Source organism: Cololabis saira, chromosome 3 (assembly GCF_033807715.1).
Source record: "Cololabis saira isolate AMF1-May2022 chromosome 3, fColSai1.1, whole genome shotgun sequence".
NCBI classification, from domain to species: domain Eukaryota; kingdom Metazoa; phylum Chordata; class Actinopteri; order Beloniformes; family Belonidae; genus Cololabis; species Cololabis saira.
Window position 1 is genome coordinate 49805443 of NC_084589.1, and position 27035 is coordinate 49832477.

Here is a 27035-nt window from a genome sequence, read left to right on the forward strand (position 1 = left end):
TATACATATATATATACATCTCACCCTAACCCCTGATTCTTTATTGGAGTCAACAACTCAGAGATATTCAAGAATGACAAGTAAGGGATGTCTTCATGATGGAAGCAGGTGTCACGCCCTCGATGAATCACTCCACAAGTGGCATTTCTGATGAAATCACACAAACTATGTCCCAACAGCTGACCGCTGGATGGACATTGTTGGTAGAAACACACAGGAGCCCAGTAAATCATGGGATTTATTCTGTGGTGAACCAAACAATGGTGACCCAAAATACATTAATACACCTAAAAAAAATCTCAGTTCATTTACTTAATAATTCAGTTGAAATTCATTAACAACCTTCAATATAAATTGTCAACTTAATTTTTCAGTTAAGAAAGATTATTTATTAGACTCTTCATCCTTCCACCTGTCCCTCCTCCTATCTATCCATTCTCCTCCTCCTCCTCCTCCTCCTCCTCCTCCTCCTCCTCCTCCTCCTCCTCCTCCTCCTCCACAGGTGCAGCTCTGACTCATTCCAGGATCAGTTCATTTGCGTCTCAGTGGGTTTTGTTCAGACTGCAGAATCTTCATCTTCAACTATTTGGACTGTTTGAAGAAACTGTAAGTTTGAAATTTGTCTTCAGGATCATTCCTGTTTGTTTCCGCTTTTCCATGGTTGGAGAAAGTATTCACTGCAGACTTTGATCATTCTTGTGTATGAAAACAAATCTACATGATGGTTAGATGACAATATTTTTATTGGATCTGTTGGAGCCGTTTTGCATAAATGTGATATATGTTTAAGATAATACCTTTTGTAAGACTTTGGTTTTATATTTATTCTAACCAGTGACTACTCACAAAACAGAATATTGCATTTCTATTGGCTGCTGTATGTAGAATAAATATACGGTAAGTTTACAAGTCACTAGACCTTTGAGCAACACAGGCTTTTGACCAGCATACTTTTTTTTATTTACAAAAGTTAAGGATTTGGTTCTTTATTTTGTATGATTTTTCAGTTTTTGGAGTAAAGATACAAAGGAAGAACTTTGTGTTAAGACCTTTCCTTTACGTCATTGGAGTGGTGGGTGCAAAACACTTTATGGTCCAAAGCTGGTGAGGCAGCTGCTGCTGCAACCACAGATCAGAAACACAGTGGTGATCAGCTGATTGTTATTGTTATTGAATTTGTTATTATGTCTTGCCGCTTTTAATGTCAATGTAAAGCACTTTGAATTACCTTGTGTTGAATTGTGCTATATAAATAAATTTGCCTTGCCTTGCCTTGATTTAGTTTTATTCATCAATCAAACTGTGAGGTTTTTTTATTTCTTAGAATTAAGCTGTCGTCTGCAGCATTAAAGCGACACTACGTAACTTTTCCACCTTAATCTAATATTTCATCATCATCATTGTGATGGTACATCAACTTCCAACAGGTTTAATGACACCTCTGTCATGGCCTGAGGGGGTCTGTATCGCCTTCACTGGCACTATGTAACTTTGAGGAGCATGGTAGGAACCCTTCAGCACTACTGGTAAAGCACTACCGCTTTTGTCCAAAGGAGACGCCAAACTCAACAAAAGCTGAAAGTTACGTTGTGCTGCTTTAAAGTCAGTTTGGTTCCTGGAAGAAGTTGTTCTTTAAGATAAGATAATATATCCTTTATTTTCTCCCTCAGTGGGGAAACTTATTTTTGTTGTCAGCAGTACACTTAGCATAGCGTATCTTCGTCCAGAAGACTTCCTGACTGAACTTCCAATAGCCTCACTGTTGACACCGAAGTTCCCCAGAGGTTCATGCAGACGGGGGTCAGAAAAAACAGGCTGATTAACTGAAACATTTTTACTGAGAGACATAAAATAAGTTTCTTCTCCCAGGTCATAAGACTTCTTAATCAAGACAAACCCAGTACTCTGGACTCTGACTCTGTCAATCATCACACCTCATATCACATTTATTACTAGTTTGCACTGGATACAGCATGTTTGTATCTCCTTATATTTGCACATTGAACCTTTGTCTCTGCAGATCAACCTCTGAGCTTCCTCGACTTTATAGTAACACGATTTTCGAGTTTCTAAAGTGAAAACTGTTCACAGAATCACCTCATTGTTATTTCACACTTGTTCCAGTTAGTTAGAGCTGGTTAGTCCTTGTGGACTGACTTGGTGGAGGACAGACTGATTACTTTGGGACCCTTTACAACATTTCAAGGATACAAAAAAAGAAAAAAAAATAGGACCAAGTGACCTCTACTACTCAGTAGAAGCAAAAAAAAAAACAAGACAGGAACAAACCAGAGCAGGATCAGCTGATCTGTGTGCAATATCAGTGATGTGTGTTTCCTCTGCAGATGAAGGTGTGTGTGTGAGCTGATGTGGACGTGAATTCAGCAGAATGGATCAGTGTGAGGACGGAGAGGACGGAGTCCCTCCCTCCAAAACCTCTCTGTGTGGGGAACATGAGAGTCGGAGCAAAGCTCAGAGGTGAGTTGAGCATTTCTAACTGTCCCTGACTCTTCTGCATGTCAGAGCTCAAGACTCACATCACCAAACCTCATTATTACAGGAATCGATCTGGAGCTGAACCTAAACCTGGACCTGGACATGAACCTGAACCTGAACCCAGCTGGGTGTCCTTGAAGAGCGACCGATCAATGGACAAGTTAATTCACTTTAAAAAAGACCAACGTTCTGCTTTAAATAGGTGAGTGTATCCAAACGCTGCAATTGATTTATGTTTAATACTTTTTAAACAGACTAAATATTCTTATCTGTGTAACTTCTTTTTCATATAAATATAATATTTACATTTTGAACTTTTGTCTTCAATCAGGGTCCATCAGAAAAGAGACTCTCTTGAACATGAACCCAGCTGTTTGTCCTTGAAGAGCGACCGGTCAAGGGACTGGGTAATTAACTTTAAAGGGGACCAACGTTCTCCTTCAGAGAGGTGAGATGTATTTAAACACATTAAATGTATTTAAATCAGTCCTCATGTTAGGAAATGTCCTTGTTTCTTCCTGAGTAGATCCATGTAGTCCTGGACCCCTGTGGTCCTCCATCACCTGATGGTGATCTGAGCTTCCTCCTCATAGATCTTCATCTCCTGTCAGGAGCTTTTTCCTCTGGTTGACACATCTGGATGTCTTACTTTCCAGAGGACTGATCCTGATGATGATCCAGAGTTAATCACTGCTTTATGTCTCCATCAGTTGTCCGTCTTCTTGATCTCGTAACTTTTCTTGGAGCAGAACTGGATCTTGTGAATATGTGAATGAGCAGAGCTCTCACTGAGGTCATGTGTACGTTCTCGTGGATCAGCAGGACTAGTAAACATTCACCACCACCAGTCCTCTGATGGACTGTCCTCATCCAAACAGGACTTCATGGACCTCCAGCTGGTGTTTGTCTCTGTGAGGACAGACATGATGTGAGCTAATTCTTCTTGGTTCCTCCACAGAGTGGACCAGCAGAACTCAGAGCCTCCCAGCGGTTCGTCTGTCCAGCAGCATCAGACACAGCTGGACTCCATATTTCTGGTCTGTACATGAACAACAACTGCTTCTCCATCTGTTCTGTTGATGTTTGTCTCCATGCTGGTCTCTGGAGACCAGTGGACTGTCAGTCTGTCCAACATGGGTCTGATGTTTGTCTCCATGCTGGTCTCTGGAGACCAGTGGACTGTCAGTCTGTCCAACATGGGTCTGATGTTTGTCTCCATGCTGGTCTCTGGAGACCAGTGGACTGTCAGTCTGTCCAACATGGGTCTGATGTTTGTCTCCATGCTGGTCTCTGGAGACCAGAGGACTGTCAGTCTGTCCAACATGGGTCTGATGTTTGTCTCCATGCTGGTCTCTGGAGACCAGTGGACTGTCAGTCTGTCCAACATGGGTCTGATGTTTGTCTCCATGCTGGTCTCTGGAGACCAGTGGACTGTCAGTCTGTCCAACATGGGTCTGATGTTTGTCTCCATGCTGGTCTCTGGAGACCAGTGGACTGTCAGTCTGTCCAACATGGACCTGATGTTTGTCTCAGGGGTTTCAGTCTGATTGTGTTCTTCATGTGGTCTTCTGTTCCAGCTGCTGGAGGACAACATTGTCCTGTTTGTGAAGAACGAGCTGAAGAAGATCCAAAGTGGTCTGCGTCCAAATTACCCAGAATCCCTAGATCATCTGTTGGAGGGTGAGGATGAAGAGCAGAGGAGCAGCAGAGAGGCGTTTGTGAAGATCACAGTGAACGTCCTGAGGAGAATGAAGCAGGAGGAGCTGGCTGAGCGTCTGCAGAGAAGTAAGAGGATTTCTATGAACATTTAAGCTGCTGGATAAATCCCCCAGAATGCCTCAGGAGATGAACAACATTCACAGATAAGCCACAACATTCGCCCCCACATGTTACCAACCCCCCTAGAGTAGCACCCTCACTGTGCAGGACAGCATAAATATGTTAAACCAACCAACAACACAAGATAACTGGAAGATTGTAATCCTGGTTTTCTTCTTCCAGGAACCCTGCTAAACTCCAGATTGTCTTGATGGTTCTACAGATTATTTGATCAGATCATCTTCTGGTGTTTTCAAGTCCTAAACCTGGAAAATCCACTTCACAGACACCACAACAATAACAAGAACACAACAACCCACAAACCCACAACCCATCAGGGCTGTACTGCTAACATCCTGGTAGTAGAAACTCCAGGACCCACAGATTTTCTTGTCACTTCCACATCCTGAATGTTCAGAAGTGTTTTGGTGGTAAAAGTGATTCTACTCAATATTGGACCGCTCATCGTAACGTTAGAGTAGGTTCAGTGTAGGCTCTGATTCTTTATGAGAAATAAGTTGAACTGTATAAAAACTAATTGCTTTCTGTTTTCCACTTTTATTAAGTTTCTTTTGCTGCAGTTTGTAAAAAGCGGCTGAAGTCTAAGCTGAAGAAGAAGTGCCAGTGTGTGTTTCAAGGGATTGTTAAAGCAGGAAACCCAACCCTTCTGAACCAGATCTACACCGAGCTCTACATCACAAAGGGAGGGACTGGAGAGGTCAACGATGAACATGAAGTCAGACAGATTGAAGCAGCTTCCAGGAAACCAGACAGAGCAGAAACAACCATTAGACAGGAAGACATCTTTAAACCCCCACCTGGAAGAGATGAACCAATCAGAACAGTGATGACGAAGGGAGTGGCCGGCATCGGGAAAACAGTCCTAACACAGAAGTTCACTCTGGACTGGGCTGAAGGCAAAGCCAACCAGGACATCCAGTTCCTGCTTCCATTCACCTTCAGAGAGCTGAATGTGCTGAAAGAGAGAAAGTTCAGCTTGGTGGAACTTGTTCATCACTTCTTCACTGAAACCAGAGAAATCTGCAGCTTTGAAGAGTTCCAGGTCGTGTTCATCTTTGATGGTCTGGATGAGAGTCGGCTTCCTCTGGACTTCCACAACAATGAGGTCCTGACTGATGTTACAGAGTCCACCTCAGTGGATGTGCTGCTGACAAACCTTATCAGGGGGAACCTGCTTCCTTCTGCTCGTCTCTGGATCACCACACGACCCGCAGCAGCCAATCAGATCCCTCCTGAGTGTGTTTCCATGGTGACAGAGGTCAGAGGGTTCACTAACCCACAAAAGGAGGAATACTTCAAGAAGAGGTTCAGAGAAGAGGAGAAGACCAGCAGGATCATCTCCCACATCAAGATATCACGAAGCGTCCACATCACTGCTACGGTCCTGGAGAAAGTCCTGGAAACCAGAGAGGGAGGGGAGCTGCCCAAGACCCTGACTGAGATGTACATCCACTTCCTGGTGGTCCAGGCCAAACTGAAGAAGGTCGAGTATGATGGAGGAGCTGAGACAGATCCACACTGGAGTCCAGAGAGCAGGAAGATGGTGGAGTCTCTGGGAAAACTGGCTTTTGAGCAGCTGCAGAAAGGAAACCTGATCTTCTATGAACCAGACATGAGAGAGTGTGGCATCAATGTCAGAGAGGCTTCAGTGTACTCAGGAGTGTTCACCCAGATCTTTAGAGAGGAGAGCAGCCTGTACCAGGACCAGGTCTTCTGCTTCATCCATCTGAGTGTTCAGGAATTTCTGGCTGCTCTTCATGTCCATCGGACCTTCATCAAGTCTGGAGTCAACCTGCTGGAGGAACAAAGAAACACCTCCTGGTGGTTTAAAACAAGAGCAGTGACTCAGCTCTATCGGAGTGCTGTGGACAAGGCCTTACAGAGTCCAAACGGACACCTGGACTTGTTCCTCCGCTTCCTCCTGGGTCTTTCACTGGAGACCAATCAGACTCTCCTACGAGGTCTGTTGGAACCAGAACAAAGAAGATCACAGAACAATAAGGAAACAGTTGAATACATCAAGAAGAAGATCAGTGAGGATCTGTCTGCAGAGAAAAGCATCAACCTGTTCCACTGTCTGAATGAACTGAACGTTGGTTCTCTGGTGGAGGAGGTCCAACGGTCCCTGAGGTCAGGACTTCTCTCCACAGATAAACTGTCTCCTGCTCAGTGGTCGGCTCTGGTCTTCATCTTACTGTCATCAGAAGAAGATCTGGAGGTGTTTGACCTGAAGAAATACTCAGCTTCAGAGGAGGTTCTCCGGAGGCTGCTGCCGGTGGTCAAAGCCTCCAAGAAAGTTGTGTAAGGACGAACATGGACACATCAGTTTTAATTACAATCACATGTTGTGTTCATGGAGGAAACCAGTTAAATTCACTGTTCAACTAAGTTCCAGTTCTCATCAATGATTCATCATTCAGGAAACTTTACATGTAGAGAAGAGAAATGCAGCGATCACTATTCATCAATACTTATTGATAATTAGTTGAAATAATCAGTATTCATTGATACTATTTCATTTATTTCTTTGTTAGATTTTAAATTACCTCATCATTTCTCTTTAATCTCCTCTGCAGGTTGAGTGGTTGTCACCTCTCAGAGGACATCTGTGCAGATCTGTCCTCAGTTCTCAGCTCTCAGTCCTCCAGTCTGACAGAACTGGACCTGAGTAACAACCACCTGCAGGATTCAGGACTGAAGAAGCTTTGTCCTGGACTGGAGAGTCCACACTGTCACCTGGAGTCTCTCAGGTCTGAATACACCAAGGGCCTGATTTACTAAGATCCTAAATAAAGAGTACTAAATTGCGTGTGCACTGAAAAAGTTTGCACGTGCTGTTGTTGTGTGTTTTGCGGGTGATCAACTAAGAATGCTTGCGCAATTGATAACAGGCGCAAACCGCAGTATTTAAATGAGGTGTTGCGTGTCTTGCGGTTTGCGCCATGGAGAGTCTGGATGGAAAGCAGGCTGGTCGCAAGCGCCAAATGAAATTTGACGAGTTGGAGTTAGAGATATTAGTGGAAGAGGCAAATAAACACATTCATGAACTACAGCAAAGAAATGTAAACATTACCAAAAGAAACGCAATATGGGAGAAAATCTGCGATAGAATAAATGCAGTTGGTAAGACAAAAAGAACGGCAGATGAGGTTAAAAGAAGGTGGCAAGATGTAAGGCGAAGAACTAAAGAAAAAGTGGCCTTTAATAAAACTTCGGCAAACAAGACAGGTGGAGGGCCTGCGGAAGAGATGCCTCTAACCAGCATTGAGCAGCAGGTGCAGCTCACCTTCTGCGAGGAGCAGATAACTGGGATACCGGGGTATGACACGCTAGAGCAAATTGCAGAACAAGGTAGGCGCACAATAAGAAACACTTTTTTCTCCATGAAAACACGTGATTTACTTATTATCACAAATAAAAAAATGAATGTGCCTCCTGTGGCAACCTTTTGCTGAATAATACTTGATTTAACATTCAAATAAAATATTTCTCCTTTTGCATGTGGAGAATCCTCACCACAAGTTGAGCCATCCCCACCCCAGTCCTCAAATCAAGCACCAACAAGCATCCCTGCGTAATGCTGGGCAGATTAGCACCTTCCTTTCGAACGTATTAAATACAGACGCAATCACAATCCCCGCAAAAACTTTCAGGCTTGGTAAATCTCATTGCGCATGGTAAATGGACCTATTTGCATTTTCCCCTCCCAGTATTTAGCGCTTTCTGGCGGGTACGCCCCATATTGATTATTCATCAGGGCAAAAGTACTAAATGAACAGCGTGTGCTATTTTGCTCATTTGAGAGGCGCAGTCCTCTTTGCACGCTGTTAGTAGATCAGCTTGCACATTGGTTTGCGGGTGATGTCAAGTTTGCACACGTTTTTACGCATGCAAACCTTTAGTAAATCAGGCCCCAAGTGTTCAATTGTTGACCGTTAGAACTGTGGTTGATATTGAAAGATTGTTGATGTGTTTCTGCTGATCCTCTGACTTTTCCTTCAGCGCCATCATCAGGTGAACATGAGGACAGAGTCAGCTTTAGTCTCAGAGCAGTTCTCTCAGAGTCTCTGCATGTGTGTTGTGTGTCTGCAGGCTGTCAGGCTGTATGATCTCAGAGGAAGGCTGTGCTTCTCTGGTCTCAGCTCTGAGCTCCAACCCCTCCCATCTGAGAGAGCTGGACCTGAGCTACAACCATCCAGGAGAGTCAGCAGTGAAGCTTTTGTCTGCTGGACTGAAGGATCTCCGCTGGAGACTGGACACTCTCAGGTAGGAAGACAGAAGGACATCAGTGTGCTGGACTCTTCATCGTGTTGTTGTGGACATCATCTTTGTGGCTCTCTGGATTTTGTTGTGGAAATTTTTAGTAAAATACAGATACCTGCACCTGACATGTGGATGCTAGTCCTCTTAGAGGGATGTATATATTACAAAAGAGATGTGAACCTTTCATCTGCATTTACATGTTGTATATCACCTATTTTTATCCTGCATTTTTCCATGACACTTTGAGCAGAGATCTTTGAGCAGACGGAGCTGCTGCAGCTCATCTGGTACTGCAGCAGAGCTGATAGATGCATTTCACAACTCTGAGCCGGTCTTGACCCAGTAAACATCCCAGAACCACAGCAGTGTGGTTTTCAGGCCCATCACAGCACAATAACAGCTGCACCTTCACTCATCCATGACACGGTCTCCTCCTGCTCCTGATTCAGCAAAGATGAAATCAGATGAAAAAAATGTGTTCAAACTGTGCTGGAACGTGACGACCATAGGACAGGACTTCAGAGATGCTGCATTCAAGTGCATCTGTCCAAGTGTTGGACTGTTCTTTCATCAGTGTGTGAGAGCCATGTAATGTTCATGTTTGCTGAAAGAGACTGAGCTGGTCTGACCCCCCTCCTCCTTTCAGGGTGGAGCCTGCTGGACAACGATGGATGACACCAGGTCTGAGGAAGTGTAAGTGTGTTTTTATTTCACTCACACATTCAACCATCTTCACACTGACACATCACTCATTCATGAGTCCATCAATGATCAATGACAGATCAATAATAACTGCAGCTGGGTTGTTTGTTCTCTCCTTCAGATTCCTGTCAACTCATCATCGACACAAACACAGTCCACAAACGCATCAAACTGTCTGACAACAACAGGAAGATGATGTATGTGGATGAATATCAGTCATATCCTGATCATCCAGACAGGTTTAATTACTGTTGTCAGCTGCTGTGTAGAGAAGTTCTGACGGGTCGCTGTTACTGGGAGGTCCAGTGGAGAGGAAGAGTTTATATATCAGTGAGTTACAGAAGAATCAGAAGGAAAGGAGACTCTAAAGACTGTGTGTTTGGAAGAAACGATCATTCCTGGAGTCTGGAATGTTTTGATGGTGGTCGGTACTCTGTCTGGCACAATAACAGAGTAACATCTTCCTCCTCCTCTTCCTCAGTCTCTGACAGAGTAGCAGTGTATGTGGCCGTTCCTGCTGGAACTCTGTCCTTCTACAGCGTCTCCTCTGACAGACTGATCCACCTCCACACCGTCAACACCACATTCACTGAACCTCTCTCTCCTGGGTTCATGATCTGGTCCAAGTCTGGCTCTTCAGTGACTCTGTGTTGAGTTCAGTCTCAAGAGTCTCCTCCTGTCAGAGAAACCATCTCTGTTGGACAGATAGTTGAGTCTGTACATGTCTGTCTCTGTTTCCATCAGAACACCGGAATCACATGTTGGTGAAACTGTTCTGAATGATTCCTTGGAAACTTCTTCCTCTTCCAGTCCTTTAAAGGTGGAAGCTGCTGTTATTCCAGGATCCACATGTTGTTCTTCTGTCTGTTTCCAGTCAGAGCTTCACGGTGAACAGCAGCATGTTGTTTCTCTGCAGCTCACAGCTGAGATCATTCACTTCATGTCAGCTGCAGTTAGTTTGCTGCACATGTGACCAACTGTGATGTCAGAGAGGAATCACTGAGCTGCAATCAGCCTAGATGAAGTTACAACCTGCTGACAGATCTGAGCACAAGGTTGCTGTGCAGCCAGGATTCATCCTGGTCTTTATTCTCACACACTTCCTGTTCCAACCAGGACGTCACTACTGGACTGTCAGGTTTCTGTCATGGTAAAGGGTTTGTTTATGTGTGAGCTCTCACCAAGATGCATAAGATGATCCATCCATCCATTATCTAGAACTGCCTCTTCATGTTCAGGGTCCCGGGGGTCGGCCTTGTTGATTTTACACTGTACTAAGAAGGGCTACTTTTTTAACAGAATTCTTCTTTGATGACAATATTTGATATCCACTCATTAGAAGCGCTACCTCAACATTTCCTCAAAATAATTATCCAATTGATTTATCATGCTAGGAAACATATTTCAGAATAAAACATTTTTTATTCTTAATCAATTTAAAATGTTCCAATTTTCAAATGATCACTTCTGTAACATTTTAGTAGAAAATCATGAACCTCTTCAAATTAAGTCCCATTTATATGAAATTAAGCAGCATAACACTTCTAGCTAATCATGAAGTCCCACATCTGTAGAAATGATCAGGTATAAAAATAATCGGATATTCAAAATCCATTTGTACTAATAATCAAATATGTAGCTCTGGTCTTACGGTTTGCCTGACAGAGTGGTTGATTTAAGAACTTCCATATGGGTTATATTTTATAATTCTGCTGGTGAGTATTTTCAGGAGTGTTATTTACTTCACTAATCGTTCAAAAGTCATTAGTTATGTTATTTGAATGTAACTGATTGTTTCTTTGTTGCAAGTTAAATGTGATATTATCTCATGTTGATGTTCATGCTTATAAAATTATTTGGATTGTGTGCTATGGTTAAACATATGTTTATTGCTGTTTATTGATTTCTATTATTCTATGGTTTATTCCAGAACCACATACACACACACCACATCTTTAAGTGCACTCTCTAGACTGGATTAAAGCACTGTAAAGGAAATTGGCCGCTTCCTGCCTCTTCATTTAAGTCTTGACACGCACTTCATGATTAAAATACAGAGAAAGCCAGTGTACAACTGTTAATCATTAAGCCTCCAAAACATATAGTCCTTGGAGCCGGATAAGGTCATTACGAAGTGATAATGGCTTATGTTCCCCAAGTGAAAATGTATGTCCACACCGACGAATGCAACAACCAAGACTGATGGAAGATTATGAAGGGTACACCCTCCCACAGGCTGTCAGTTACCCTGCAGGAACCCCCGCTGTGATAGAGGAGACTGAATGGAGGTATAGAGAGGGATTTGCAGAGATGACACCCCTCACCCGGCGCCCAGGTCAGAATCACCGTGCTGAGCTCGTAGAGACATCTCCCAGTCACATTAGAGCACCTGTGTATGTGTGTAGGCCACAGCCGTATCAGGGCCCACCTGCAATGATGTATGTGCTGCAGCAAATACAAGAGAACCGGAGGCTGCAGCTGATGGTGATGGACATGAGACGTCAGATGGACAGTAGTGGTCCATCTGACGTCTCATGTTTAACCAGTTCAGTCTCCACTGCTGCAGCATCCACATGAGAGGCCGACTCCTACCGGAGGAGAGGACACCAGGGGCCTCATGTACAAAGGGTGCGTACGCACAAAAACATGGCGTACGCCCTTTTCCACGCAAACGTTCAGATGAATCAAGAGTGAAATGACCGTGGAAATGTGCGGTTCCCGACGCCAACTTCATGGCTGGCGTACGCACGTTTCCACAGCTATTGGTCCGTTGGCGACACTTAGTGGTGATGCTGGGAAACTGTTAATAATGTGAAAACAATTAGCCCTCAGAGTGATGTGCACATCAGAGACACACTGATGAACAATTAACACATTCAACTGTCTGCAATTACACGAGTGGATATAAGCAAAAGTGGTGCATTAGCCTGGGGGCGCTGTTTCTCTTATTGCATTTGAATATTGTCCTCTGTAAATCAAGTTAAATCTTTCAAAATGAAATGTGAAACAGCTTTTCCATTTTCATTTTAATATTGTCATAGAATGCCTATACAAGTATGTGAAAATGAAAATTCAAATTGAATTATTGCATTTTAATTTCATTTGTGTCCCAAATAACTCATGCATATGTGGAAAATTATAATGCTATTGTGGAATTACATTTGCATTTGAATAAAGTCCCCTATGGGCTTCCATACATTACATTAATAAGATGAAGAAAAAATACTGTGGTTTAATGAATGAATATTAATGACTGTGTGTGTGTGTGTGTGTGTGTGTGTGTGTGTGTGTGTGTGTGTGTGTGTGTGTGTGTGTGTGTGTGTGTGTGTGTGTATGTGTGTGTGTGTGTGTGTGTGTGTGTGTGTGTGTGTGTGTGGTGGTTGTGTGTGTGTGTGTGTGTGTGTGTGTGTGTGTGTGTGTGTGTGTGTGTGTGTGTGTGTGTGTGTGTGTGTGTGTGTGTGTGTGTGTGTGTGTGTGTGTGTGTGTCAAATGAAATGAAAGATTCCCTTAGTACTCCCACAATGGGGAAATTCTTTCTCGGTTTTTCAAACCACTTTTATTTACTCAAAAACGTGTCCAACCAAACACACAGACAAAAACTTTCAGTACAAACAAAAACAATACAAAACCAATAAATTTAAACTCAGAATATTTCCAAAGAGCAGCATACTGCCCTCCACTGAACACAGCACCTTGTCAACACACCACATGTCATTAAACTCCTTTATGTTGTTAGTCAGACAGTAGAAACTAAAAACAGTCCTGAGTCTGACTTTTAACATCCGACAAAAAAATTAATCCAACATCAGTATCCACAGAACCCTCCAGTCTGCTTCTCCTGCTGACATAAATTACCAATTTGGCTTGACCAATGACAAAATTTAACAATTGACATTTAGATTTTTTCGTTTTACTGTGCCTGACACATAAAATGAAGACCTGGGGCCTCATGTACTAAGAGAGCGTGGATTTCAACGTGAATCCGTGCGTGGAATTAACAAGACCGCAAAAATTCATATGTACAAAACTGTGCGTTCGCCCAAATCCACGCAGGTTTCTCTGTACATCCCAATCAGCGTGGATTTGAGCGCACATGCGAGAGCACAACACTCCGTCTTGTCTCCTCCCTCAAATATATGTTTGAATATGATAATGAAGATAATTATCCATTAAAAACAGCTCATCCTAACAAGAAATGTGCAAAAACAGGTAAAACCAATAAAAAAAAACATCAGCTCTGAGCTGGAATAAATAATTCATTTTGGGGCATTTAGGGGTGTCGGACTCCGGTCCTCGAGGGCCGGGTTCCCTGCAGGTTTTAGATGTTTCCCTGCTTCATTGCACCATGATACAAGTGACTGTGTCATCAACACAACTATCCAGACTTTGATGACAAGTTGGTGACGATGATTAATTAGAATCAGGTGTGTGTTAAAGCAGGGAAACATCTAAAACATGCAGGACACCGGCCCTTCTGGGATTCACTTTGACACCTACATTATGGTGTTCTTTGCTTTGCGTTGCGTTCAGTGAAGAGTTGTGGTTTTATTATGATTGTAAGGGTTTGTTAATGTTTATGGGCAGCGTTAGTGCATCATTACACTCTGCTTTTCTTGTTTGTATTTTAAGAACCGACACCAGAATTTTTGGTGCATGAAAAACGGCTCCTCGTTCAGCTTTATTGTCATGCACAGGGGTCCTCAACCCTGGTCCTCGAGGGCCGGTGTCCCTGCAGGTTTTAGATGTTTCCCTGCTTCATTGCACCATGATACAAGTGACTGTGTCATTAACAGAATTGTGCAGCTCTGGATGAAAAGCTGATGACGATGATTAATTAGAATCAGGTGTGTTAAAGCAGGGAAACATCTAAAACATGCAGGACACCGGCCCTCGAGGACCAGGGTTGAGGACCCCTGGTCATGCATATTATATACTAACGCATTAAGACCAATGTACACGTTTATTGAGTCTTACACATTATGGATGTCCGCGATCAACTCTCTCATAAGTATAACAATGTGAACAAAATACATTTATATTTAAAACATGAAGCATCACGATCTGATTCCTCTGCTGCAGAAATAAAGACAATTTGTGCCGACGGGATTATCGAGGTGCAAACGTGAGAAATAAAGAGCAAAGTTGCTGTAACTCGGAGTGTTTCATCCGCAGGAGGAGAGACCGGTCTAGATCCCAGTGTCGTGCCAAAAAGTGATTGCCTGCCAGAATCTGATTTCTCTCCTGAAAATGGGTCTTTTTACCTGCCAAATATTGATTGAAGGCCAAATACAGTTAATGAAAGGTTGTTTCTGCCTAAATATGACTTGATCTCATTCTTGAGCTTCATAATCTGAAATCTGACGGTTTAGCGCTCTCGCTCAACGGGCTGCTGTGCGCGCTCCCGCGGCCACAAATCAGAAGAAATCAGATTCTGGCAGGCAATCACTTTTTGGCACAACACCGGTTTTTGCTTCAAAATATATTTTAATGTATTTCTGTCCAGACACAGTTATGGGATGTTTAGGGTCTGGCTTTAATCTCCAGTAGTCCTCCCATACGGTCGTCATGCCGACAGACAGATGTTCGACCTGTCAGCAGCTCCAGCTGAAGCATCATGTTGGTCTGAACCGGAGCAGCTGGTCCAGTTCAGTTCCAGAAGATCCTCTTGGTACCTGAACCAGCTGATGGTCCAGTCTTAGTCCTGGACCAGCAGGTCCAGGACTAAACCAGCTGATGGTCCAGTCTTAGTCCTGGACCAGCAGATCAGTGTGGTGCCTGAGGACTCGCTCCTGATCCTGCCATCAGCAGGTTCCTCTAACGGAGCCAAAGCTCCATCAGGATTTGCAGGTTCCATCGTTGAGCTCCTGCCTTTAGTTGTTTGTTCAGATCATGTGGTTGATTGTGAGATTGTTGCAGCTCCACTCTTGTGTAACTTATCTGGTGATGTGGGGACTGTCATGTCCTTCACGTGGTCCTGAACTTATTGTTGACGTCATGTTTCCTCATATTCTGCACTTCACTGCATCACCAGTCAGTGTCGCCAACGGACAAAACCTCAGAAAAGTGCGTACAAAAGCCTTAATGCAGGGGTCCTCAACCCTGGTCCTCGAGGGCCGGTGTCCTGCATGTTTTAGATGTTTCCCTGCTTTAACACACCTGATTCTAATTAATCATCGTCATCAGCTTTTCATCCAGAGCTGCACAATTCTGTTAATGACACAGTCACTTGTATCATGGTGCAATGAAGCAGGGAAACATCTAAAACCTGCAGGGACACCGGCCCTCGAGGACCAGGGTTGAGGACCCCTGCCTTAATGTGTGAGTGAAGGACCGCAGCTTTTTACGTTCACGTCATTCTTTGTACATCCGACCGTGAGCGTTCAAAGTGGCGTACGCACGTTTTTTGTGCGCCGCACTCTTAGTACATAAGGCCCCAGGTGTGAAAAAGTCTCACCAAACATCGAGAACATTCGACTCAGCAGGTGAAACAGAGCAGAAAGACGAGCACACTCTTAGAAACAACGAAACACCGTCTCTCTCTGTGCACAGAAGGAACAAACAGGCTGAACATTTGGATTAATAACAGAAACAAAGGCATTCACAGCGAGCACCCCGTGCAGGAGCCTCCACTGTAAATCCCCAACCCTCCTGGTTAATGGTGGTTTATACAGTACTCTCCACCCAGGCCTCTGAGCCTGTGTGAGGGCCGGGGGCCTCATGTACAAAACGTGCGGCGCACAAAAAACGTGCGTACGCCACTTTCTACGCTCACGGTCGGATATACAAAAATTGATTTGAACGTAGAAAGTTGCAGTCTTTCACGCAAACACCAAGGCTGGCGTACGCACTTTTCTGAGGTTTTGTCCGTTGGTGACTCTCACTGGTGATGCAGTGAAGGGCAGAAATATGAGGAAACATGACGTCAACAATAAGTTCACGACCACGTGAAGGACACGACAGTCCCCACATCACCAGATAAGTTACACACGAGTGGAGCTGCAACAATCTCACAATCAACCACATGATCTGAACAAACAACTGTGACGACCCACCCTGTCTTAACAGGGTGTTCTGTTCATGTGCAGGAGGAGGGGACCAGCCTGCATGGGTGTGCCTAGATGAGGAGGCACACCTGACTCCAATCAGGCCCAGTATTTAAGCAGGCTGGTCAGGGCCATTTGGCCTCTCTCCCCTGCTCAGCAAGCATGGCTTTCTTTTGGTTGTTTTGAGTTTGTTTGTCTTTAGTTTTCTGCACTTGCACATACACTACACTTACACACATCCACACCTGCCATACACCACTGATCAAACTGATGACTCACACCCTACTTTACCTGTTGCATATATTTTAATTGATTTAATTATAAATAAATACATGGTTTTGAGCATTTATCCCTGTGTGTGGTCTCCCATTTTTGTCACGATGAAGTCAGTTCATGACAAGATGGGGGCTCGTCACTTTAGTTAAGTTTACTGGTAGATTTGGTTGTTACTTGCTTGTTTTTCTATCAATTGTTTGGTAAACTTAAGCTTTGTTTGTGTTCTGTGGAACAAACTGGTTTGGGAGACACACATAGGTTTTGTATGTATGGGAGGGGGGAGAGCATTAGGAACTAATTCTTTCACTGCAGGTTTATAAAGTTTATAAAGTGCTTTAGTCCTTGGGGCTCCAACTCCTGGTAGCTTTTAACAGTGGGTCTCCATATGGGACCCACTGTCTTTTTTTTTTTGTCTGGTTTAGATTGCATTCCACGAAAGCTGGAGTGTGGTGGTACCACTGAGAGGCCCTTGTCGGAGGGGGGGACTCGGGAGGGCCACTGAAGACTAGGGTTGAGCCAGTCAGTCAGGTTTTGGTTAGGCAGGTTACATAGGGGAGTTGGGCCCTGGGGTCTTTTGCTACTTGTTAGTTTAAACCGTTGCAGTGGTTTTTTTTTTTTTTTAATTTAAAAAGAAATAAATAAATAAAAAATGAGTTCTGTGGAGGACTTTCTGCAGGATCCATCTGTGGATAGACTGGACAGATGCACAAAGGACCAGCTGGTACAAATAGCAGAGCACTACAAAATTGCTGTCCATTCAAAACTGTCAAAGGTTAGGGTGAAGATTTTTCTGATCGACAGTTTGGTGACAAAGGGTGTGTTGTCAGAGGAGGTGGTCCCAGAGGATGATGAGAACCCAAGTGCTGGTGGAACTTTTTCATTTTCTTCGAGCCAATTAACCTTTGAACAACAAAAGGAATTGCTTAAAATTAAACTTGAACATGAGAAAGAAATGGAACAGATAAGACAAATGACTGAGTTAAAAAAATTGGAATTGGAGCATGATAAGTTCCAGTTGAGTGTTCATGAAGCAAAACAGTTTAATGTTGGTTCTAATCTGCAATTACTTCCCAAGTTTACAGAAAAAGATCCAGATTTGTTCTTTGCCCTGTTTGAGCGAGTGGCAGGCGCCAGAGGTTGGTCAGATGGTGAGCGCACCCTACTGCTCCAATGTGTCCTTACAGGTAAGGCCCAGGAGGCCTATGCTTCCTTATCAGTGATTGATAGTCAGAAATATGGGGTTGTTAAGGAGGCAGTGCTACTTGCGTATGAGTTGGTACCAGAAGCCTACAGACAACGTTTTAGGAGTTGGAGGAAAGAGGAACATCAAACTTATGTGGATTTTGGGAGGGATATGTTGGTCCAGTTTAACCGATGGTGTGTAGCATCAGAGGTTAAAACCTTTAATGGGCTTCGTGATTTAATGACTCTGGAACAATTCAAAAACTGTGTGCCCGTTGATATTGCCACTTACATAACTGAGAGGAAAGTGAAGACCCCCCAAGAAGCGGCTATCTTGGCTGATGAGTACTGTCTAACACACAAAAGTGTATTTGGTGACTACACGCTTCAAACTGGTGGGTCCATTCGTACAGGAAAGCAGGGGGATTCAGGGGTACTACATTCGGAGCAGGGTTCCGGGAAACGGAGTGACCCTAATGTTTGTCATTTTTGCCATAAAACTGGACACTGGAAAAATTCTTGTTTTGCTCATAAAGCTAAAGAGACGACATTGAGTGGTGCACAAATCAAACCGTCCGCGTTGGCTGCACCTGTAGTCCCCTCACCTCAGCTAATTGTTAAAATGGAAGGTGTTCCTGACATGTTTTCTGCTGGGGGTGACCCTAAGGCTGAGTATTCAGCATTCCTTTCAGAGGGTTTTGTATCACTGTCTGGTGGAAAGGCAATTAAGGTTAACATCTTGAGGGATACGGGTGCGTTACATACTTATGTCTGTCGCAACATAGTTCCATTTTCCTCCACGTCAGACACGGGCGATTTCATTTTGATGCGAGGTATGGGTATGCAGTTAATTCCGGTGCCCCTACATAGAATGAGCATTGTCTGTGGGTTGGTTAGTGGAGAGGTGGTGGTGGGAGTGCGGCCTGAGTTACCAGTGGAAGGGGTCGATGTAATACTTGGAAATGATTTGGCGGGGGATAAAGTGTGGGCTGAGGCTATAGCTCCAAATGTGGTTACCCAGGTCCCTGTCTCGTCTTACCCAAGTAAACAAGAGGGAAAAACAGAGGTCTTTCCGGCATGCGCAGTAACCCATGCTAAGAAGAAAAAAGTGAAAGGTCTGGGTAAAGAAATCACCCTCCTCATGCAGACCCTCAACACACTGAGCACCCCCGAGGAAAAGCTTGGAGGCCTTTGCACGACATACGCCGAATTGTTGGAAGAGAACCGTAACACTCAGAAGCAGATGAAGGTGCTGCAGAAGAAGCAGAACCAGCTGGTCCAGGAGAAAGACAACCTGAGGAACGAGCACAGCAAGGCCATCCTGGCCCGCAGCAAGCTGGAAAGCCTCTGCAGGGAGCTGCAAAGACACAACCGGACACTCAAGGAGGAAGGAATCCAAAGAACGCGGCTGGAGGAGGAAAAGAGGAAGGAGGTGACTTCTCGTTTCCAGGTGACGCTGAACGACATCCAGACTCAGATGGAGCAGCACAACGAGAGAAACGCCAGCCTTCGACAAGAGAACGCAGACCTGGCAGAAAAACTTAAGAAACTCTACGAACAGTACAAACTGCGCGAGGAGCACATCGACAAAGTGGTGAAGCATAAAAACCTGCAGCAACAGCTGGTGGATGCAAAGCTGCATCAGGCACAGGAGCTGCTGAAGGAGTCGGAGGAGCGGCACGAGAGAGAGAAAGACTTTCTGCTAAAGGAAGCCTGGGGCCCAATCCCAATCTCCACCCTCGCAGACTCGTAGACTTACGTGCGCGCTCCCGCACCTTGCGTAAGGGCTTAGGGCTGTCCCATTCCTCAAGTGGTTAAGTGAGCGAGGGCTCCCGACAGCCATTTTCAGCCCTTACTGCCCCCTTCCCGCAAGTCAGCATCCCAGCACACTCTGGGAAAGGGAATTACCCACAGTTCATTGCGTTGTGACATGAAAGGAGGTTACCAGGGAGAATGTAAACAAAACAGGGGGCGGAGGAAAAGGAACCATGTGCAACTGCGAGAAGAAAGTTCACCTGTAAGTATAAATACATAGCCCACTGGTGATTTAAATTCAGAAACTGTTGTCCCGTGATGATTTTTCAACGGCCCTATTATTTCCTTTACAAACAGGGAGCGACCAACAAACATATTATTTAACTATTGTTCTTTGGTTTAAATATATATATATATATATATATATATATATATATATATATATATATATATATATATATATATATATATATATATATATATATATATATATATATATAAAAAATAATTAAAAAAAAAATATATATATATATTTTTTTTTCTTTTCTTTTTTTTGAGCATGTTCGAAATAAAGTTTTTCATTCACTCATTCATTCATTCAAACGGAGGAAAGAAATCCAAAAAAAGGACAAATGACGTTTTGGACTTTCTTCAACACTAAAGACAGGAAAAGAGGCTGAGGGAGCTGGATGAAAAGGAGGAGGAGAGGGAAAGGAAGAGGGATGACCAGTTAATTGACATTTGTGGGAAGATGTAGGACAAAATGTTGTTTTCTTCATCATTTTTTCATTCATAATTTGAGGTTCAATTTCATTTGTTTTCATTTTATATTAGACCAGTGTTTTTCAATCCTGTTCCTCGTGGGCCCCTGTCCTGCATGTTTTAGATGTTTCCCTGCTTCAGCACACCGTGATAAAAGTACCTGTGTCATCAACAGAGCTGTGCAGACCTTGGTGACAAGCTAATGAGGACCTTTAATTAGAATCAGCTGTGTTGGTGCAGGGAAACATCTAAAACATGCAGGACAGGGAACACGAGGACCAGGATTGAGAAGCACTGTATTAGACAAATCCTCAGTTGACCTGCTGGTGTTGAATAAACAAGACTTGCTTTTCTTTGATCTGAGTACAGTGTTTGAATTAAGATTCCCTATGTTAACAGAAATGCATACATGTAAATACTAGCAAGATAGTTTTAGATCCAACACAAACAAGTCAGGCAGTAATTTGGTTATTCATTTATTTATGACCACAAAATATAAACAATTTCAGCAAGTTGAACAAAAACGTTGCAGTAAATAGTAATAAGATAACCGTAATATTTAGCTCATGTTACCATCAATTTATACGCTCTCTTACAAAAATGAAATGACATCATGCTGAAAAATGGAAAGTAATATTAGATGGTCATAACACAGCTGGAATATTTAACTCAGTTTACACGCGCTTACAAAAAAGAAATTACTCGGCGATTGAGCCTGGCATACTGGATTTGCTGGTCTGGGTAGATTGAAAGAAAGACAATGTTAACAAGGAAATACATATTGTATTGCATGTTTAAATTGTGTTCTTTGTTGAATTTTATGCTCCTTTATATAGGCTACCACTTTGTTTTCAAACATCCGGATGATCATTCCCAAACTTATAATACCGGTACGGAACATTTTGATCTGACTAGGAATTTTGTAAATTGAAATTTTAAATAAAGTTTATTGAAAAAAAACCCCCAAAAAAACAGACGTTTTTATCTGACTTGTTTCCGGTTTCTGCTAAGTGTGTCCCATTCCTATTTATACCATTTGGAGCCCTCACACCCTCGCACACTTGATCACGTGACGCTGACGTCACTGAAAGTCTGTGAGGGCTCAGGGCTTGAGGGTTTAGGGTGGAGTTTGGGATTGGGCCGTAGAGTCTCAAAGGATGTGTGAGCTAAAGTTCCGGAGTACCTGTTGGTCTCCTCTCTTAAGGGGGGAGGTGTGACGACCCACCCTGTCTTAACAGGGTGTTCTGTTCATGTGCAGGAGGAGGGGACCAGCCTGCATGGGTGTGCCTAGATGAGGAGGCACACCTGACTCCAATCAGGCCCAGTATTTAAGCAGGCTGGTCAGGGCCATTTGGTCTCTCTACCCTGCTCAGTAAGCATGGCTTTCTTTTGGTTGTTTTGAGTTTGTTTGTCTTTAGTTTTCTGCACTTGCACATACACTACACTTACACACATCCACACCTGCCATACACCACTGATCAAACTGATGACTCACACCCTACTTTACCTGTTGCATATATTTTGATTGATTTAATTATAAATAAATACATGGTTTTGAGCATTTATCCCTGTGTGTGGTCTCCCATTTTTGTCATGATGAAGTCAGTTCATGACACAACTAAAGGAGCTCAACGATGGAACCTGCAAATCCTGATGGAGCTTTGGCTCCGTTAGAGGAACCTGCTGATGATCAGATCACACCGACCTGCTGGTCCAGGACTAAGACTGGACCATCAGCTGGTTTAGTCTGGACCTGCTGGTCCAGGACTAAGACTGGACCATCAGCTGGTTTAGTCTGGATCTGCTGGTCCAGGACTAAGACTGGACCATCAGCTGGTTCAGGTACCAAGAGGATCTTCTGGATCTCTGTCCTGAACTGGACCAGCTGCTCCGGTTCAGACCAACATGATCTTTCAGCTGGAGCTGCTGACAGGTCCGACATCTCTGTCACCATGACGACTGTATGGGACGACTACTGGAGATTAAAGCCAGATCCTAAAACATCCCATAACTGTGTCTGGACAGAAAAACATTCAAATACATTTTGCAGCGAAAAACCGGTTCTGTAAAGTTGTCTTTTAAAATAAAACTAAGATGTCACGGAAAGGTTGGTTGGTACGAACTGATGTGATTCATTAATAATGAATACAGTTTTTATTGAATGTTTAGGCAACTTTCAGAGTCTGATATAGAGTTGGCTGCAGGTCCTGCAGGATCCAGAAAGTGTTTCTCCGGTGATGGACCGGGACCCAGACCGGTCTCTCCTCCTGAAGATGCAACACTCCGAGTTACAGCAACTTTGCTCTTTATTTCTCACGTTTGCACCTCAAATATCCCGTCGGCACAAGTTGTCTTTATTTCTGCAGCAGAGGAATCAGATCGTGATGCTTCATGTTTTAAATATAAATGTATATTGTTCACATTGTTATACTTATGAGAGAGGTCATCGCGGACATCCACAATGTGTAAGACTCAATAAACGTGTACATTGGTCTTAATCCGTCAGTATATAATACGCGTGACAATAAAGCTGAACGAAGAGCCGTTTTTCATCCACCAACTTAAGTTCTGGTGTCGGTTCTTAAAATACAAACAAGAAAAGCAGAGTGTAACGCACTAACGCTGCTCATAAACATTCACAAACCCTTACGATCATAATAAAACTACAACTCTCCACGGAACGCAAAGCAAAGAACAGCATTACCCATAATGCAATGCAGCTGAAATCGGAAGACGTGCCCCCAAATAAATTATTTATTCCAGCTCACAGCTGTTTTTTTTTTAATTTGTTTTACCTGATTTTGCACATTTCTTGATAGGATGAGCGGTTTTTAATGGACAATTATCTTCATTATCATATTCAAACATATGTATTTGATGGAGGAGACAGGGCGAGTGTTGTGCTCCCGCATGTGCGCTCAAATCCATGCCGATTGGTTTGTACAGAGCAACCTGCGTGGATTTGGGCGTACGCACAGTTTTGTACATCTGAATTTTTGCATTGGTGTAAATTCCACACACGGTTTCACGTTGAAATCCACGCACTCTTAGTACATGAGGCCCCTGGTGCGGTCGGAACAACCTAGAGCTCAACGCTCTAAAGACAGTGGAGATGATAGTGGACTACAGGAGGAACGCAGCCCCACCTGCCCCCCTCACCCTGTGTGACTCCCCAGCAGACACGGTGGAGTCTTACCGCTTCCTGGGGACCATCATAACCCAGGACCTCAAGTGGGAGCTGAACATCACCTCCCTCACCAAAAAAGCACAGCAGAGGATGTAGTTCTTGCAGCAGCTGAAGAAGTTCAACCTGCCAAAGAAAATGATGGTGCAGTTCTACACAGCCATCATTGAGTCCATCCTCACCTCCTCCATCACCGTCTGGTAGCTGCTGCCACTGTGAAGGACAGGAGCAGCTGCAGCGTATCATTCACTCTGCAGAGAAGGTGATTGGCTGCAATCTTCCATCTCTCCAGAACCTGCAGCCTCCAGGACCCTGAAGCGTGCAGGAAAGATTGCAGCAGACCCTCCCACCCCGGACACAAACTGTTCCAGACTCTTCCCTCTGGCAGGAGGCTGCGCTCCATCAGGACCAAAACCTCACGCCACAAAAAGAGTTTTTTCCCGACTGCAGCTGTCCTCATCAACAAGGCCCCGGTCCCCCCTTCCCCCCGTCTACCATGGACTGCCCCCCAATCCCACTCTACGTTACATTAACGTAAAGATTCCAATCCTGACATATGCGTTACATTAACGCACATCCTAAATCACTTTTGTACAGACTCATATCCGGCACTTTAAAAACCTCATATTGTACAGTTTTGCTTTTACATTTTCTCTCTTATATATTTGCTTTTATATTTTATATTTGTATTGTATCGCACCAATCACCACAACAAATTCCTTGTATATGTTTAACAAACTTGGCAATAAACCTTTTTCTGATTCTGTTGAGCTTTTATAACTTACCACCAGGGGGCACCTCTGCTCTTTCTACATATGGAGAGTGTAATATTCCAGAATTATAAACAATAAAACAATTCATCCATCTAAAATGAAAACTTAATTACATTTTCATGATTATTTCTGACTAAACATGAGTTGAGGTAAAAAGACATTTACATGTAAATGGATGATAAAAGGGTTAAATCCAAAGTGTGTCCTCTTCCTGGAATCTGATCCCGATGATCCTCCCTCTTCTTCCTGCTCTCCAACCTGCAGATCTGCAGCTTCAAGACAGATCTCAACATCAGCTTTAGAATAAATCATGTGTCAGACGAGTTGTAAATCTAGTACAACTTGATTTTATACATGTGATTCAATAATGTTAAAATCTCATTATATAAATAACATGAAAAACGTACACAAATATGTTGTAACTTTAGCTTGTACAGTTTCAATAACGCAGCATGAATCATTTGAATTGCATTGTTTTGACTTAGTTTGTCCCATGAATTATCACGATAATCTGATACATGCAGCTCAGATTTTAAAACGCATAAAGCCTTTTACAGTTTTCAGCCGTGTTGATGGTTGCATTTCTTCTTTTGTCCTTGTTTCTCTGAAGTTTCTTCATGTTTTTCAGAGAAACGTTGTAAAAACTGAACAAGTAAATATATCAAACTTGGACTAACCTCTGAACGGAGTAGATGGAGAGAGTTTAACAACATGGAGCTGCAGATTAACTTTACAAAGAGAATGTGAGTGAAGAAGAAACAGACGGGAAAAAGGACGTGTGAGAGAGGCTTTGTAGATGAACAAAATAAAACTTCAAACTTCAGCACATACTAACAGCTCTTTATTTACACCGTGGAGACGGCATGTTACCAACAGCAACAAATAACACAATTTTAAGAAGGAACAGGCATTCAAACAAACTCAATGCAGAACTTTAAAGAAAAAAGTACACAACCACATCGTTCCCTCTGCGTCAAGTTGACGGAGAAGCATAAATCCGGGTTGAACCTGCAACCCTTGTGGGGAGGGGATTAGGCTCATCAGCCATAGGAGGTGGTGGTTGGACTTCTGCGGGTTCTTCTTCTGTGGGTCAGACAGGAGTGGACAGCTGCCCCCGGAGGACGACAACATGAGCTTCATTTGTCACGAGTCACCAGACTTCTCCTCCGAGTGATTTTTCATGTGACTCAATTCTGCGGCTAAAACCTTTGTTGCACGTCTTGCACAAATATCACTTCTCGCCCGTGTGCGTGGTTATGTGCCGTTTAAGAGATGATGATTTAGTAAAGGTTTTTCCGCAGGTGTTGCACAGGTACGGCCTTTCACCGGTGTGGGTCCTCGAGTGAATCACCACACTAGAAAGTTGCCTGTAACTTTTTCCACATGTTTTGCAAATGTAGGGCTTCTCGTCCGTGTGGATCCTCGAGTGAGCCAGCATGCTGGAACGTAGCCTGTAACTTTTTCCACATGTTTTGCAGATGTAGGGCTTCTCACCCGTGTGCGTGGTTATGTGCCGTTTAAGATCTGATGATTTAGTAAACGATTTTCCGCAGGTGTTGCACAGGTATGGCCTTTCGCCAGTGTGGATATTCATGTGATCCATTAAATTACAACTTTTACTGAACTCTGTCCTGCAAGTACTGCAAGAAAACGCCTTCTTCCCCATGTGGGTCCTGGTCAGCTTTGATTTACAGTTGCTGTCTGACGGGACAGCAGCATCTTCGTGGTCACCGTGTCGTCTCATTGGCTCCGGATCTGCAGTTTTACTGAAGTCTGAGCGTAAACTTTCAGTTCCTTCCTCATCTTTGTTTTGAGCTTCAGGAGAAGTGTGCAACAGCAGCTGGCCACAGTTTGGTCCTGGTTCACCATTTTCAACTTTCACATCAGCGAGATTGACCAATGAGACATCCACCTCTACGTCCTCGTGCTTCATCTCCTGACCGCTGGAGTCTTCCTCCAGTTCTGTAGTCTGTGGATGCCCTGGTTCCTCCTGGTCCGGGCTGCAGCTCCTCTCCAGGTTATCCAGGTGCTGGTCACTGAAAACCCCGTCCTCCTCCACCTTACAAACATTTTCTTGTGGGAGTTCTGGAATTACAAAAAGGGACAAAAAGATAGGATTTTAACAAGTCAAAAGTGCTTCCCATTGTTGATTGTATTTGTGAGGTTTAAACTTTGTCCTGAATCTTCGGTCTTCCCCTTCATCTATGTACCGTATTTTTGCGACCATTAGGCGTACATAAAATTCTTTTTTTTTTTTTTAAATGTGCTGCGCACCCAATGAAACGGTGCGTCATATCTATTACCTGTATTACGGTAATGTAAGGCGGACGGCCACCATGAGAACGGTAAAGGGAGAAGGGGGCGTGTGAAGCACCTGTGAGTTGCGGACGTGAATGAGACCATCCTCAAACTGAAAGCAGTAGCGCTGGCGGAAGAAATTAGAATTGAACATTTTCATGGAGGTCTATCTTGGTGCTTTCGCTTCATGAAATGGTGCCAGCGCCGGGGAAAGACGGGGTCCGTGCGGGGGAAAGACGGGGTCCGCGCCGGGGAAAGACGGGATCCGCGCGGGGGAAAGACGGGTTCCGCGTCGGGGAAAGACGGGACTTTGAAGGGTTCGATTAATGTAAAAACTGAAATAAAATACAATCAAAGTAAGTTTTGCTCCTGCTCTATTTTTAAATAAGCACACTTGTGTGCGTGTTCTGCAGCGGAGGTGTGTGTTCTGCAGCGCGCATGTGTGTTTTGCGGTGCGCGTGT

The 27035-nt window shown here is 43.7% G+C and overlaps 2 protein-coding genes across 2 annotated transcripts; both read left to right on the plus strand.

Annotated features, from left to right (window-relative positions):
• Positions 1 to 4244: 4244 nt before the first annotated feature.
• On the plus strand, positions 4245 to 9954 carry LOC133440751 (stonustoxin subunit beta-like). The gene is made up of 6 exons (XM_061718067.1): positions 4245 to 4281; positions 5592 to 5640; positions 6918 to 7085; positions 8428 to 8601; positions 9245 to 9291; positions 9422 to 9954. Exons 1-6 carry the CDS (start codon positions 4245 to 4247, stop codon positions 9952 to 9954), a joined length of 1008 nt encoding a protein of 335 aa, XP_061574051.1.
• Positions 9955 to 18903: 8949 nt separating this feature from the next.
• LOC133440752 (alpha-taxilin-like) lies at positions 18904 to 21650 on the plus strand. The gene is made up of 2 exons (XM_061718068.1): positions 18904 to 19519; positions 21577 to 21650. Exons 1-2 carry the CDS (start codon positions 18943 to 18945, stop codon positions 21648 to 21650), a joined length of 651 nt encoding a protein of 216 aa, XP_061574052.1. The 5' UTR covers positions 18904 to 18942.
• Positions 21651 to 27035: the final 5385 nt, after the last annotated feature.

Coding starts and splice junctions, on each gene's coding strand:
- LOC133440751 (XM_061718067.1), top strand. CDS start 4,245: ATGAAGCAGGAGGAGCTGGCTGAGCGTCTGCAGAGAA. Junction 8,602..9,244: donor TGGAGACTGGACACTCTCAG/GTAGGAAGACAG, acceptor TCCTCCTTTCAG/GGTGGAGCCTGCTGGACAAC. Junction 9,292..9,421: donor GACACCAGGTCTGAGGAAGT/GTAAGTGTGTTT, acceptor TCTCTCCTTCAG/ATTCCTGTCAACTCATCATC.
- LOC133440752 (XM_061718068.1), top strand. CDS start 18,943: ATGCAGACCCTCAACACACTGAGCACCCCCGAGGAAAAGCTTGGAGGC. Junction 19,520..21,576: donor TCTGCTAAAGGAAGCCTGGG/GCCCAATCCCAA, acceptor GTTCATGTGCAG/GAGGAGGGGACCAGCCTGCA.